This window comes from Heterocephalus glaber, unplaced genomic scaffold (genome assembly GCF_053883595.1).
Source record: "Heterocephalus glaber isolate CG9 unplaced genomic scaffold, H.glaber_assembly_v1.0 deba00001465, whole genome shotgun sequence".
Lineage (NCBI taxonomy): Eukaryota > Metazoa > Chordata > Mammalia > Rodentia > Bathyergidae > Heterocephalus > Heterocephalus glaber.
The window spans coordinates 12,740,331-12,756,486 of NW_028258312.1; the positions used below are offsets into that span (position 1 = coordinate 12,740,331).

Here is a 16,156-nt window from a genome sequence, read left to right on the forward strand (position 1 = left end):
TATGTGTCTGAAATAGTAGAAAAATATCTGGAAATGCAGATAAAGTTGTGCAGACCTGACTTTTACCCCCTAAAGCTTTACCCAAACTTATCCCAACAAACCACTTTCTCTGTATATTCCTTTTAGAAAGACAGAAAATCCTGAATAGTTGAGCACACAGTTTATCACTCTGAGCAACAAAGTAGGTATCAGTCCATTCATTCTTTTCTAGTTTACACAAGAGTTACTGCCAGATGTGCAGCATCAGAAAGTAAGGGAAATGTGATGGTATCCGCTTGAGGTGTTGTCAGCATGGGTCATCAAGATGCATCCAGAGCTGGAGCATAGAGATCATGCTTAATGTGCATGTACATTTCTTAGTGATGGAAAAACTGACAGTGAGTGTAACACACCTACACACATTCACCTGTGTTTATGTATGTGTGTATATATCTATATTTATATCTATAGCTATTGATCTATTGATAGATATAAATATAGAGACAGGGTTCATGTCACAAAGTAGTATAATACTTAAAATTAGTTTATTATTCACCCTTTGGGTGAAACACTAAATTCACTTGCATGTTTGCAAAAGTCTATTAGTTATTAAAATTGCCCATTATTCTTGTAGTGCCTTGCTGATCTTTTCTATAGTATTTTGGCATCTTATTTTGATAATGATGATTTGGGCTGCAGTCTGGAGCCTACCCTGGGCAGCTCAGTGACTTAGTGAGACCCTGTCTCAAAATAAAAAGAGTGAGGCCTAAAGCTCAGTTGGAAGACCAAGTACTATGCAAAGCACCTAGCTCTTACCCTGTGCGATTCGCCTTCTCTGTGCGCACAAGGGGAGGCGCCATTAACTTGTCCACCCTTTAGAGAGGCGCACTGATTATGTATCCAGAATCTTTCTCCAGTGTTTCCTGCAATCCTGGCTTGTATTTTAGCTCTCCTTTAACTTACCGTCACCTGTTGCTCAGGGTATCATCATTGGTCTCCTTCCTTCAAGTTCATATTCTAGACAACTTCTAGGATTAGGTCTTTAAAACGAACATTTGAGAATACCACTTTCCAGACTGAACATACATCAGTGATTATCTCTTGCCCGTAGGTCTGAGTTTATTGTTTTTAACAAGGCCCGAGAGGCCCTCGTTAACCGGGTCCCTGATTGCTGTCCAGCAGCGTTTCCCTATCGCTCTCAGCCCCAGTGATGGTCCATACTGCTCCATGCAGTGCTAGCTAGTCAGACCTCAAGGACTTTGTATCAGCCTTTGTTGAAGCTCTCTCCTCCTTCCCCATGGCCAGACCATTACTCATCCTTTAAGGGACATCTCAGGCAGTAGCCTCTCCATCCCCTTTTCCAAACTTCAGCTTGTGTTCCGTGTCCTGTGTCGTTGCATCTACAATGAACTCTGCAGATGTCAGTAACCACAGCTAGCATATTAGTATCTAATTATCTATGTACAGCTCTACTCTTGGACCATGAAATTTTTGAGGATGTATACTATCTTATCCAGCTTTCTCTTTCCATTACCAGCATAGGGCGTAGCACTTGGTCTATATGTGCAGTTGGGAGAATAAATTAATGAGGCATGGGAGAAGCATCTTTAATTAGAGTAATCTTTTGTATCATGAAAGATATTGCTTCTGTGAAGAGGCAGAATGAAGCAACACTGGGAAAATTATATTTGGCAAGGAAATAAAAGTCACTTAATCTCTCTAGGCCTTAGTTTTTCCATTGGTAAAGTGACTAGGTAGAATTCACACTTTTAGGTTTAATATTTTTCCAACTTTCTGGAGATATTTGGCTGCTATAATTAACATGAAAGCTACTGGCCTCTGGTGGGTGGAGGTTGGGAATGCTACGAAATAGCTCACTGTCTGTAGACCCAGGGCCCCGCTGCCTGGCACCAAAGGAGAAACCTTGCTTTCTTCACTAACTCTGCTTTATGTTTCGTATCACTGACAGAAATCACTGTTGTTTTAACTGCCTGTCCCTCATGAGAAATTAAGCTTAGACAAAAAGGCAGAAATATTACTTGATTTGTACATTGTGGGTAATTATGTGTTGGGCAAGTGAATGAATGACTGAATGGCAAGCTGTAACAATGCTTCTGAACTGTTTGTTAATGGTGATGACATAGATAGCCTCACCTTCTGCCTTTTCTTGTTTACAGGACAGGAGAACTGGGAAACTTAACAGCCCCTTGTAATGCCAACTGTAGCTGTTTGCGATCTTATTATTATCCACTGTGTGGAGGAGATGGAGTCCAATATTTTTCTCCCTGCTTTGCAGGTTGTTTAAACTATGTTTCAAACAGTAAACCAAAGGTAACTGCGCCTTTTGCTTTACCCCTCATGAGATGTCCTGGTGTAATTATGATTATCCTGATCCCTCTAGTGGGATTGCACTGTGCCTGTTTCCTTTCTGTGCCACTCTTCTATTATGTAACTCAGGTTATGAGTAGTAGGTAAAACAACGTGCTTAGTAGATAATGTGATATCTTTAAAAGTGCTTGGTAGCAACATTATAACACACTATAATGAATAAGTTATATAAGAATCATATGACAATCTTGAATATGGGAACTATGGGATAAAAAATGGCACTGCTTTTCCTATTTAAAGACAAGTGGAAAGCTATAAGATTTCTGCAAACATAGGTAGAAATAATTGGAATAATCTATAAAAGTGCTACAGATTTCTTTCAAAACCAACATGGATGCACATGTATGTAAAATTAATACACTTTTTAATGTTCATATTTGTATTGTAAATGCACATATATACTTAGCTCTAATGAGCTTAGGTATAATAAATACTTCAAAAGTTTATCTAGCCAGGCATGGTGGCGCACACCTGTAATCCCAGCACTTGGGAAGAAGAGGCAGGAGGATTGCCTTGAGTTCAAGGCCAGCATGACTACACAGTGAGTTCAAGGCCAGCCTGAACTAATAGTGAGACCCTGTCTCAGAAAACCAAATAAATTATTAAATAAAATAAAAGTTTATTTCAATAGATTAGGGTTTTTTTCTGTATTAAATTCTTTCATTGGTACATTGTAGGTATACAACACAATTACATTTCTCATTGGGAATTGTACCTTTACATAATGCATCTTGGTTCTTATTTTTTCCCCATTCCTAGCCCTCCCTTCACACCCTCCACCCTTCCCTATTTACAAAGACTTTATTTCCATTTTTTCCATTTCTCAGCATTTTTTCCTTTCCCTTCTTTCCTTTCCCCTGCCCCTCCCACTACCCCTACCCCTTTGGACCTTTTCTTCCTATTTTACATAATCGATTATTCATTCTGATCATTGGTACATTTTAGGTATACAATATAATGACATTCATCATTGGAAATTTGCACCTTTACTTAATCTCTCTTGGTTCTTATTTTTCACCCTTGCCCAGCCTTCCCTTCAACCCCTCCAGTCCTCCCTATTTACAAAGATTTTGTTCCTATTTTTCCATTTAATAGGTTAGGTTTTCATCTTCTTGGTGGGGGTAAACCAAAACATGATAAACAATGAACTTTCTTTTCATATTATCTGGCCAAATTATCTTAAGAATATTGGAAAATCTACCATAGTAGACCTACTAGACTAGCATGATGTGTGCAGTTTTAACTTCTGGAATTAAACTCATTAGAGCATTATGAAAAAGTACCTATAAAAATATGAAAACTATGAAAATATAATAAAACACTTCAGGAAGAGTTTCAGAATTTAATTCCAAAACTGAGGGCCACCTACCCTGAAACCAGTGGGCATTAGGGTTGCTTTTGTTTCAAAACACCTTTAGGAAACTGCACACAAGGGATCAAATTCTGCAGATGAGCATGATGGTTATCTCAGAATCACCTGACAGGTAACTAACTGCTCCTTTGAGATATGAAAAAGTAGGTAGTATTTTCTTGTATATAAATATGAATGAGTTATTACAAGGTCTTAACTTATATAACTGAGGTCGTATAGAAACAGAACACCATTCTGATGAGGAGAAAACAAAAGGTCAAATACCCAGAGCCCACTTGAAATGGTATTCTTTTGATATGGTTAATGTATTAGCATTTTTGGCCTGTGCTAAATTAATCTCCATCTCTCAGCACATTGCCTTCTAGGGATTGTACAGGAAGAGCAAGTTATTCAGACTTCCAGGTTTCCTCTTTGTCTATTATTTTTAGGCCCACATATTCCATGTCACAACCCAGTGCTTCACAAGCATTTTTTCATATGGAATATTTCAGACAGGCAAAATACTTATATAATAACACGTATACACATTTTTGTAGGAAAATTAATCTTACATTTTATACCAGTGACCCAAACTACAAAATCGCATTTTGATGAAGAGATGTATTACAGGCAAATACATAATAAGACAGTTACAATTGTGATCAATACAGACAATCTTCATCTCAGTTTTCCTTGTGAAATTCTTTTTTTTTTGCTTAAATTCTTTTATTGGTACAGTTTAGGTATGCAATACGTTTACATTCATCTTTGGGTGCTTGTACCTGTACATGGTGTATCCTGGTTCTTATTTTTTCCCCATTCCCTGTCTGCCCTTCACCCCTCCACCCTTCCCTATTTGCATGCTTAGTTTCCATTTTTTTTTCTTTTCTCATAATTTTTCCTTTCCATTCTTCCCTTTCCCCATCTCCTCCCACCACCCCTACCCCTTTGGACCTAGGATTAAAAGGTTTAAGAACTAATAATTGATACTTTGAAATAGGAAAAGGTCCTTGTGAAATTCTTAAAGGCTAAATTACTCCATTACTTTGTATATCTGATTGCTTACTAGAGACAGTGTTGGAGGTGTCCTCAGTATATTTGGTTTTCTTGAATCAGTTCTATGATTGTGCTAGTCCTAAGAAAAAGTCTGGCTATTGGAACAGTCAAAACACCACTTCTCCTTAACTTTCCTGCTCTTTCCTCTCTAATTTTATTGAGCTTTTAAATGTGTAAGAAGATTTATAGTAAGACTGGAGCTGAGATATAAAATGTCTTTAAATAATTGCATCTAACAAACTTTTGGAATATCTGAATTTTTTTTCTACAAAGATACATTTTTTTCAATCATGGTAGCTTTCACCATTTTTCATTATTAATATATCCATAAATATATTAGTATGTATATATGAGAAATAGTTATTTTATTAGATTATAAAATAGCCTTCAGGATGAGGTAGTAGCTTCTATTTTTATAGTTATTAAAGTATCATTTTAAGATTAGTTTGCTTTCAGTTAAGTAATTCAGAGAAGTCAAATTATTGTTAAAATTTTATCACTAAAAGCAGCAATTTTTATCAGTCATAGGACATAGTTTTATTATGACACTTGTCAAAATTATAGTGTTTGCTCTTTGAAATAATGCAGATAGTGAAATTGTAACTGTAGATGCCTTTTTTCTTCTTATAATGGAAAAGAAGAATATTAGCCGTAAGACATTATTTGATTTACTATGGTTAGTGGAAAGTAGTTGAGAATGTGTGAGATTGTATAACTGTTATATTCTCACCAATTTGTTTTGGGAGTCACAAACCAATAATAAGTTACGAGTTGCAGTAATGCCATAAAAGTCAAATTCAGATGATTAAACTTTGTAAGTATTGTTTCTTTCTACTTCCTTAATTTCCTAAGGTTAATTACTCCACAGAATTACTTATTGTGTATGGATCAGGAGAGTCTGAGAGTGTTTGCTATGTCTAGAGATCATCTGATTTACAGTGACAAAAATATATTTTCTAAATAAATGCTTTCAGTATGTTTATGTCTAATATTTTCAGATATATTACAACTGTTCCTGTATTGAAAGGAAGACAGAGATAACATCTGCAGAAAGTGTGGGTTTTGAAGCTAGAGCTGGAAAATGTGAAACTCACTGTGCAAATTTGCCCATATTCCTTGGCATTTTTTCTATTACAGTGATTTTTACCTTTATGGCTGGTACTCCTATAACTGTATCCATATTGAGGTATGTATTGCGTTGTGAAATTTTCATTCCCTAAGGCAACATGTTGAGTGCAAACAAAATTAAGTGAGGGGTTCAGTCGGAGCTTCTATTGACCATTGGTGAGCAGAGTCACCCCTTAGAACAACATCATCTCTGTGTCGTTAAGAAAGCTACCTCACAGAACCCCAAGTGTTTGAAGTTTGAGTGGGATAGTGTGTGTGAAAGTGCCTTAACAATGCCTGTGTGGTATGCGCTTGGAGCTAGTTTTTCTGATTGTTTTGTGGCACTTCAGTGGTGAGCTGGAGAAAGGTACACTGTAGTTGAGTTTCATAACAATCAGATGCACTCCACATAACCCAGAATCAGAGTGACACACACTCTGCCTTAAATACTGAGAACTTGGACAGTAGATCATTCTAGAAACAAGGCTAATCAATACAGTTAGTGGTCACCTGGCTGTTAGCCACTGTTTTGTATTTTCCATTGCTCTTCTTCCTTCTATTTTGCTTTCAAAACTAACTTTCCTATGTGCCCTTTCGTAGATTCAGTAGCCTTTTTATATCTTTCCTAAGGGCTCTTTCACTTTACTGTATTTCGTTCTCACTTCTTTTCATATATTTGAAAATGAAAAATTCATGAATTGAAAACTAATAATATTAAATCATTAACATTACACTACATGGAAATTGAAGCTATTTAGAGAAAATGCTTTTTAAATTTTCATTTTTGAAAATTACACAAATCACTGTTCAACTACTTGTTTTGTTAAAAGACTATTTTTTCTCTCACAACTCTTGTGTGCTGATATCCTGTCTCATTAATCTTTGGTGGTCATTACTTAAAGAATTATTGTTGGGTAAGATTGCGCCTCAATTGATCTTCAGCTGAGCTTCAACTGAGCTGTTTTATGTTGTCTTAAATTTATACCTTTATCTCATTGGTAGAATTTCAGTGTCAAAGATAGTAAGAGTTAGACTAAGAATTATGTGCTTACAGTTTAGGTTAATGGCAATAGTTTAAAAAATTATTACTATTAGTTTTTAAAAAATTATTTTTGGTATAAACACAAGTTTAACAATTTTTTCAGACTTAGAAGTATAAATGGAAAATAACATTTGTATATATTTAAGGAATATTTTGAAATAAATACACACTGTAAAGTGATTACTGCAATCATGCTACTGTCCTATCCATCACTCCACATCATTATCAGTTGTGTGTGTATGTGTGTATGTGTGTGATGAGAACATTTCAAATCTACTCTCTTAGCAGATTCAAGTATGTCACACAGTATTACTAACTGCAGTCACCAAGCTGTGTATTTCATCTCCAGAACTTACCCTGCATAATTGAAATTCCTACCCTTTAACATCAGCTCAATCCTTTTCCCTCAGCTCCTGGCAGTCACCACTCTCCATTGTACTTGTGTGAACTTGATCCCTTTAGTATCCACATAGGAGTGAGCTCATGGAGTAGTAGTTTGTCCTTGTCTGGTTTACTTCAGTTAGCGTGTAATCCACCTTTATCCATGTTGTCAAAAATGGCAATATTTCCATTTCTTTTTGAAACTGACTAGTGTTATGTAATAGAGTTTCTTTATTCATTCACTGATGGACACTTAATTTTCAACTTTTTTTTTTTTTTTTTTTTTTGTGGTACCGGGGATTGCACTCGGGTCCTTGTGCTTGTGCAGCAGGTGGCAAAACCACTGAGCTAAATCCCCAGCCCTGGACACTTAATTTGACTCCATATCTTTGCTATTGTGAATAATACTGAAATGAACATGGGAGTGCATAAATATCTTCCACCTACTGATTTCATTCCTGTAGATATGTCCCTATGTGTGAGATGCTGGATAACAAGATAATTCTATTTTTTAATTTTTTGAAGACTCTTTATACTACCTTCCATAATGGCCATACCAATTTACACTTTTTCAAACAGTATTCAATGGTTTCCTTTTCTCTATATCCTTGCCAATATTTGTGGTCTTTTATCCTTTTTGTAACAGCCATGCTAACAGGTGTGAGGTGATAGCTCATGATTTGATGTACATCTCCCTGATAATTAGTAGGATTTTACCTAAAAAAAATCATTGTCCAGACTAAAGTCAAGAAACTTTACCCCTATGCTTTTTGTAGACATTTAACAGATTCAAATCTTATGTGTAAAGTCTTTAGTACAGTTTGAATTGATTTGGGGATATGGTATGAGACAAAGGTCCAGCTTTGTTCTTTTTTATATAAATATCCAATTTTTACAACTTCGTTTATTGAGTAAATTCTTTTTTCTGTATTATGTGATAGATACTTGATACTCTTGTCAAAGATAAATTGACTATAAATATATAAATGTATTTTGCAGCTCTCTGTTCTTTGTTTTTTTTGCGGGGGAGGTACTGGGCATTGAACTCTGGACCTTGCGCTTGTGAGGCAGGCAGCGGAACCACTGAGCTAAATCCCCGGCCCCAGGGGCTCTCTTTTCTATTGGTCTTATGTATGTTTCTATGCCACACCTTTTCTCTTTTGATATCCATAACTTGGTACTATATTTAAAAATCTGGTAGTGTGATGCCTGCAGCTTTGTTCTTCTTGTGCAACATTGATTTAGCCATTGTAGGTCTTTTGTAGTTACATATGAATTTTAGCATTGTGTTTTCTATTTCTGTGAATGATACCATTGGCATTTTGATTAAGAAAGTATTGAATCTGTAGATTGCTTTTGGTAGTATGGAATTTTAGCAATGCTAATTCTTTCAGTTCAAGAAAATAAGATGTCTTTCCACTAATTTGTGTCTTCAGTTCATTAATGTTTAATTTTTTTAAATTTCACTTTTTAAATTGGATTTATTCCGAAGTATTTTATCTTCTGATGCTATGGTAAATGGGATTGTTTCCTTAGTTACTTTTTGGTATATTTCACTGTTAGTATATTGAAATGCCACTTAATTTTTGCTGATTTTGTATCCAGAAATTTTACTAGTTTCCTGATGGAGTTTCTAGGGCTTTCTATATGAAAGTTCATGTCATTGTGAAACTAAGACTTATTTCCTCCCTTTTCAATTTGGATGGCTTTTATTTCTTTTTCTTACCAAATAACTTAGTCCAGAAATTTGGGTACTACCTGGAATTGAAGTTGTGAGTGTGGACATCATTGTCTTACTCCTTGTCTCAAAGGAAGGCTCTCAGATTCTCACCACTAATTGCGATACTAGTGCAAATTGTCATGTTGCTTCAGGATGCTAGAATACATCACCTCTGTATCTAATTTATTGACAGGTTTTATGAAAAGTAACTTCTTGTCAATTCTTGTCAATGTCTTCTCTCCTTCACCTGTGTTAAAATTCATAGGGGTTAGTGCCTTTTTGTTATTTGCAATATTTTAGTTTTGATAACATTTTTCTTCTTTCATAAACCCAGAATGATTAAACTACTTATAAGTTCATACAAGTAATTTACTGTATTTTATATGCACAAAATTAGTTTGATATAGAAATGCTAAACTGATAAAGATATGAACTTGCTTAAAGAGTGAATATACAGCTTTAGTGTCTCATCAATGTTTAATATTTCCAGGTGTGTTGATCAGAGGCAACGGTCTCTAGCATTGGGAGTACAGTTCATGTTGCTTCGATTGCTGGGTGGGTATGCCATTGTATTTAATTCAACGTTAAGTGTTGGCTATTTTGTTTCATAGATGTTATTGATTTATTCGTATGCAGCATGTGTCAAGAAAATGATTAAAGGGGGAGACTATATAATTGTCATTGAAAAAAGCTTTTCCGGAGTTCAAGATGTAGTATTACTTTTATATCACATGAGAATGGAATGCCTTTACTTTTCATCCACCTGATTTGTTACCTTCTGTTTCTGAACCTATTCTAAATGTAACCTTAAAAGTTATACCTCAGGGCCAGGGTGCCAGGTGCCTGCCTCACAAGTGCAAGGTCCTGAATTCCATCCCCGGTACCAAAAAAAGAAAAAAAAGTTATACCTCATTCATTTGAAAGATAAAATACATTTTGAGCAATGCATTCTTTTCTTTGGGCTTTTATCTCCATTTGCAACACTATTGTGTTATATTAGAAATGAAAAACAATGAGTTAAAACCTTTCAAAAGTAACTGCGGTGTAAATAACGTGACTAGATAATGTTTGATGAAAGAAAAGATTTATACCAAATTTTACAAGGCTCCAGATGTAGGAAAAGTAAGAAAAAAGAAACATAAAGAAGTAAGATTCAGATCATTTATTAAAGTAAAAACAAAAAGCTAAAATCACTTGCCTAACTTTCTCATTTTTCAAATAAGTAAATTAGGGATAAGTAAATTAAGATTCAGCATTTTGTCCATAGTCACACATTTAACAGTGGAAATGAGACTAGCATAATGGTTTTAGTCAGGTGCACTTTTGGCTACTATTGTGCTAATGGTAGGTCATGAAGAAACAGATCTCAGTGATACTACCTCAAATCATGTAACGTACTCGATTTGTAACAAACACAAGATCCTTAACTAGAGTCATCCCTCCATTTCCTTGGAGGATTGAGTCTACCACCTTGCTGATACCAAAATCCTTGATTCCTCAAGTCTCTTATAAAAATGGTACACTGTTTGAATATAACCTATGCCTTGCCCTTCTCTTGTATATACTTTAAACTTATATACCTTAATGCATCTCTAAATCACTTACAGTACATAAAACAATTCAAGTGCTATGTAAATAGTTACTGTATTGTGTGAGGAATAGTGACAGGAGAAATATAATAAACATTTTCAGTAGCGATGCAATACTGGGGGAATATTTTCAATCTGCAGTTGGTTAAATCTGCCAGTGTGGAACCTGCACAACCAACCATACATGGAAATTTAGAGCTTGGTGCCTGAAATAAGTGAGACATGTGAGCTTAAATCTCACATGATGTCTCTTATATGAGAAACCCAGAATATAAATAAATTAAAGAAGAAAATAAAAGGTGGATAAGAGGAAACAGGGAGATAGATCTTTTCCAAAAGGGAAGAGGACCAAGAGATAGAGTGAGGGGTAAGAGGGGAGAAAGGAGTGAAAAAGAATCAAGATGTGCTGTGTACATGTATCAACCCCTCATGATAAATGCAATCACTATGTACTGCAAACATGTACTAATAGAATAAAATGAGAAAGAACAGCAAAAATAAAAATTTGAAATAAGCAATAGTGCGGGGCATATTAGCATGGAGTTATATTTGTATCTGAACACATACACGCTCATGCATGCATATTCATAATATCATGTTTGTACATATAAGTCCCCGTTAGTTTATATCTGTGTGCATATCCCTAACAATACATAGTTCAGCAGACTTATTTGTGCACCAAGAATAACTTGTTTGATTTTTTTTGAATCTATAATAGCTAATTTCAAGGGCACATTCATTTATCACATTATAAAAGCAACAAATTAAAATATTTACTAAACTTAATATTAACTCAATATATGCTAGAGATGTTTATTAAAATGTTGTTTGAATTGACTAGAAATATAAAATTATACATAACCATCTAAAAATATTTTTTCTGTGCTTCTTTATATCCCTTTGGCATGTACATGAATTGATTAATTTGCATATTGACAGCCTTTTTATCAACATAAAGATGTTATAAACCTGTGACTATAAATCTTTTTTTTTTTTTTTTTTTGATACCAGGGATCAAACCTGGGTCCTTTTGCTTGTGGGGCAGGCGGCGGAAACACTGAGCTAAATCCTTGGCCCAGATAAACCCTCTTTTTTTTTTGGTACTGGGGATCGAACTTGGAACCTTGCACTGCCCAGGCAGGCGCCGGAACCATTGAGCTAAATCCCTGGCCCCTGTGACTATAAATCTTTACCTATTTGTATTTTGCCTATGTTTCTTCTAGGTGCAATACCTGGACCGGTTATATTTGGTGCCACAATCGACAACACGTGTACACTGTGGGACATTAATGAATGTGGAATTAAAGGTGCTTGCTGGGTCTATGATAACATCAAGATGGCCCATATGCTCGTAGCCATAAGTAAGTGACTTCTTGATAACTCTGCAGCAAAGGAGTGTTGGGTCAGAAAACCTTGCCCTTGGTTACTTAGATAACAGCTCTTCTTGGAATGTTCGTTCCACACTGTTGGGGATCAGTTATCACAGCACCTCATGAGAGGTTTTGAAGGAAGTCTGCAAGTCCCAGTCTTAAAAAGAAGAAAATAAAACCCTAGCTTTCATTACATCACATATCATATGTCTTGCTTTTAACATTTTCTCTCAGATTTGGGAAGAAGGTATACCCAAAAGCTTAAGGAGAATTCTGCGAAACTCTCTGGAATGATTGTAAAACATAGAGCTGCAATAGAGAAGTGTCCGTTGGCTCTAAAATGTATTGTAAGAAACTTTTTATAGTTTAGAAGCCATTTTATAGTTTATAGCCATAATGTTTATCCTTCTTGCCTTTTGTGGTCTATACAGTCTTGGTTAAATAATAAAGGACAGTTAAAATTTAGGAAGCAGAGCAACACGTCTAGTTTGTACTGCTAGGACAAAATTTGAAATGTAAATTTCAAAAACAACATATGAAATTAAAATATTTTAAAATAGAGAAATACTGAACATACAGTCATATGATTTTCATATGTGACAAATGTAACGAGATGAGCTTATTACCCTTAACATGTGCTTAGTCAGAAAACAGTATCTGCATTTATAATTACAGAGTAATAGAATATTGACTAAAAATAAATATATAAATTCCAAAAAGCTGAGAGTTAATATTGAGTAAAATAGACAAAATTAATCTTCCCATCACTTTATTGTTTTTCTGTTTTTGTTTTGTTTTTTTGGTACCAGGGATCGAACTCTGGTCCTTGCGCTTGTGGGGCAGGTGGCGGAACCACTGAGCTAAATCCCCGGCCCTAACTTTTGCCTATTGTTAAAAGACTTTTTTTTTTCTTATTTTTTTCCCTTGTGTCCTGGACACAGATCTGAAGGGCTAACGAGTGCTCTGCCACTGAGCTGCAAGCCTAACCCTCAAAAACACTTTATTCAGCCCCTTCATGTGTAAGGTTCATTTAATTGGTTTTCTCTTACTTTCTGACTGAGAGACATGGATAGTGAACTGTTCTTTCTCTTATTCAGTAATGAATGTGGGTATTACTCCCCAAAACACACAACTTTAAATTTTCAAAAACCAACAAAAGTTGTAACACCTGGCACCTGGGCCCAGGGGTTTAGCTCAGTGGTTCCACCGCCTGCCTCGCAAGCGCAAGGACCCAAGTTAAATCCCCGGTACCAAAAAAAAAAAGAAAAAAAGAAAAAAAGGTTGTAACAACTGTATCTATATAATCTTCCTACAAATCTATTAATACTTAGATCAGTGAGCATTCCTGCTTTTCAAATATGCCTTTTTAAGTAATACATTGATGATTTACAAAAAAGAAATCAGTAACTGGATAAATTTCACTGTGAGACCATATTTAACTTATTCAGCTGACACATATTCAGCTGACCCTCAGCTAGTGTTGTGGCTGAAACTAGTTTCACTTAACATAGTTGAGCTCAAACAAACTACTGTGAGTTATTTGAAAAAGGAGTCATTTGAAAACAAATTAAAGCTTGTGAAGGAAATCTTAACATTTCATATTTTGGGCTGATAGTTCAGAGTAAATTATTAATTGTCATATATTTGCATAGAGGTTTTCTATGAATTTCAGAGTGTTTTATTTTTAAAATTATTTTCCATTTTGTATATAAAAATTTTGCAACTTATTATTCAGGCTCAAGGATGGTAGAAGCTATTTTATTTTCTCACTGACTTTGGTTGCTTGTAATTCTTTTAGATATGACATTACATTATCAAAGTTAGAAATAGAACATGGATTTATTTAATCCTATACAACTTCTACATGAATGCAAATGATCAAGAATAAGACATAGCATGGCACACGCTGTACAAACTCAGTCACACAAAATGGCATGTTGTATATGTGCACACAGGACCTAGAAGAACACATCCAGCTAAGCTGCTTATGACTGCGAATGACTTTGTTCTTTGCTTCTTTTTTAAAAAATTTTTTTATATATATATTCATTGGTACATTTTAAGTATAAAATGCATTTACATTTATCATTGGGTGTTTGTACCAGAACATGATGCATCTTAGTTTTTATTTTTTCTCCCATTACCTATGCACCCTTCACCCCCTCCACCCTTCCCTATTTACACAGTTTGATTCCATTTTTTTCTCATAATTTTTTCTTTCCCTTCTTCCCTTTCCCCTTTCCCTTGTTCTTTGCTTCTTGTATTTTTGTTTCCTGTAATGCACATATTAACTTAAAAAAAATAAAAATTACTTTAAGAATAAGACACATATTATTGTACAATTAACTTTAATTGTTTAGAAAGAACATTAATACTAGTTCAATAAATGCTAGGCTTGTACACAGATGTTGTATTTCTTCTCCCTACTGTTTTAAAATTTTAAAATATAGAACTAGAATGCCTATATGATTTTTTCCCTTTACTTAAAGTAGTGAGTTTCTATTCATGAAGACTTTCTTAAAAGGTATTATTTTTTTCAGTAGCTAAAGTTCCAAATGCATGATTAATTTTTGGTTTTATATTTAGGTGTTACTTGTAAAATTATCACTATTTTCTTCAACGGACTTGCAGTCTTTTTGTACAAACCACCGCCACTAGGCACTGAGGTGTCCTTTCAAAATCAGGATACAGATGTGACTACTGTTTCAATAGAACAAGATCTCAACAAAACAGTTAATAATGGGTGAAAGAGAAGAAGAAAATTATCTTACAACTGGAAAAATCTATCTTCATTTCTGAGCACATAATGCCATTACAGCACTATCTACCCAATATGGACAATATTTTAAAACGTGATGTTTTATAACTGAGTGTGTTTGTTGCATGTACATGGAGTTTTGTTTTTGTTTTAATGTAAGAAACAGACCTGTGCCTTCAAAGCCCATCAAAGCTTCAAATCACACATGCTCACTTTTTCCACTTGTTAGATATGAAATCACCAACTAATAATATGAAAAACAGCCAACAATTAGTTGAATGTTTACATTTTAAAAACATAGTGAGAAAAAATTTTAAAAGAGTGATGTTATATCTGTTTGACAATTTGTTACATTTTAATTTTCATTTTCAACAGTTTGAGTTTATTTGAAAATTTATCGTGTAAAAATTTAAACATTAAATTTATGTGATATTTTATGGGAATTATTATAAAAAGGCCATAAATTTAAAGGCAGCTTTATAAAGTAGTTTGTTTTTAAGTTATACATACTAGTTTGAACTTTATTTATCACAGTAAATTATTGAATGATTAAAATACTGGTTAGTTATCTTCTTTGTGTTCCAATGTACAGTGAATACAGAAATACCAGCATTGAATAAACTGTTTTCCCTTTAAGTTAAGAATTTCAGAAGGTAATTTGTTGAGTTTTTAACACTTGATTTTTATGAGTCCGTGATAGTATTATTCCATTGCATATATCGCAGAGGAAAGACCTGCTTCAGTAATAAAAAGTGCCAATGATATATGAAAAGCGGGCTGGGAGTATATATATATATCTCAGTGGTAGAACTCAGTTTATAACTCCATTTATTTGGGTCAGATTTATATCATGTTCATTCAGACTGTGGAGGAAGTAGCTGTGTACATCAACAAAAACAACTTTTACTATTGTTAAGAATTTTACAGATTGAGAAAAGCATTGAAGGGCTAGGGGTGTTGTTCAGTAGTAAAGCACGACCTACCTTTTGTGCTTGAGGCCCTGACTTCTTAAACTTGTGGTGGGGGAGAAAAGTTTTGAAGTTTAAACCTAGAAGTGATTACATTTGAATGTTTTTCCAAATTAAAGATTCTAATTGAATAAGACTTGTTAGGTTTCCCCTATCAATCTTTTCCTGGGTTAGTTTTACAGACAGTTCTATATACACTTTGATCAGGGTAGTACAAGCTGAGAGTAAAGACCTAGCAGAAAGTCAACATGAGAAGCTGTAGAAGTTGGCAGAATTCATCTGTTTGGTGGTGATCTATGGCCAAGGATCATTCAAGAACCTAGTAACCGTATGCACTGAGAAGGAATCAGGAGTTAGATAAGCAAGCACACTGGACTATCAAATGAGAGGACCTCTGGGTTGTAATCAGAGGGCTATATCGCCTTAACTAGGAACATTTAAACAACA

The 16,156-nt window shown here is 34.7% G+C and overlaps 1 protein-coding gene across 1 annotated transcript in view; it reads left to right on the forward strand.

Moving 5' to 3' along the window:
• Slco4c1 (solute carrier organic anion transporter family member 4C1) overlaps positions 1–15,380 on the forward strand; it is a 58,051-nt gene extending 42,671 nt beyond the window's left edge. The window contains exons 9-13 of the mRNA XM_004841734.3: positions 2,157–2,310; positions 5,773–5,960; positions 9,515–9,579; positions 11,837–11,974; positions 14,570–15,380. Coding sequence (XP_004841791.1) covers positions 2,157–2,310; positions 5,773–5,960; positions 9,515–9,579; positions 11,837–11,974; positions 14,570–14,730 — 706 coding nt within the window. The 3' untranslated portion in view covers positions 14,731–15,380. The remainder of the gene's footprint in view (positions 1–2,156; positions 2,311–5,772; positions 5,961–9,514; positions 9,580–11,836; positions 11,975–14,569) is intronic.
• The last annotated feature ends 776 nt before the right edge of the window (positions 15,381–16,156 follow it).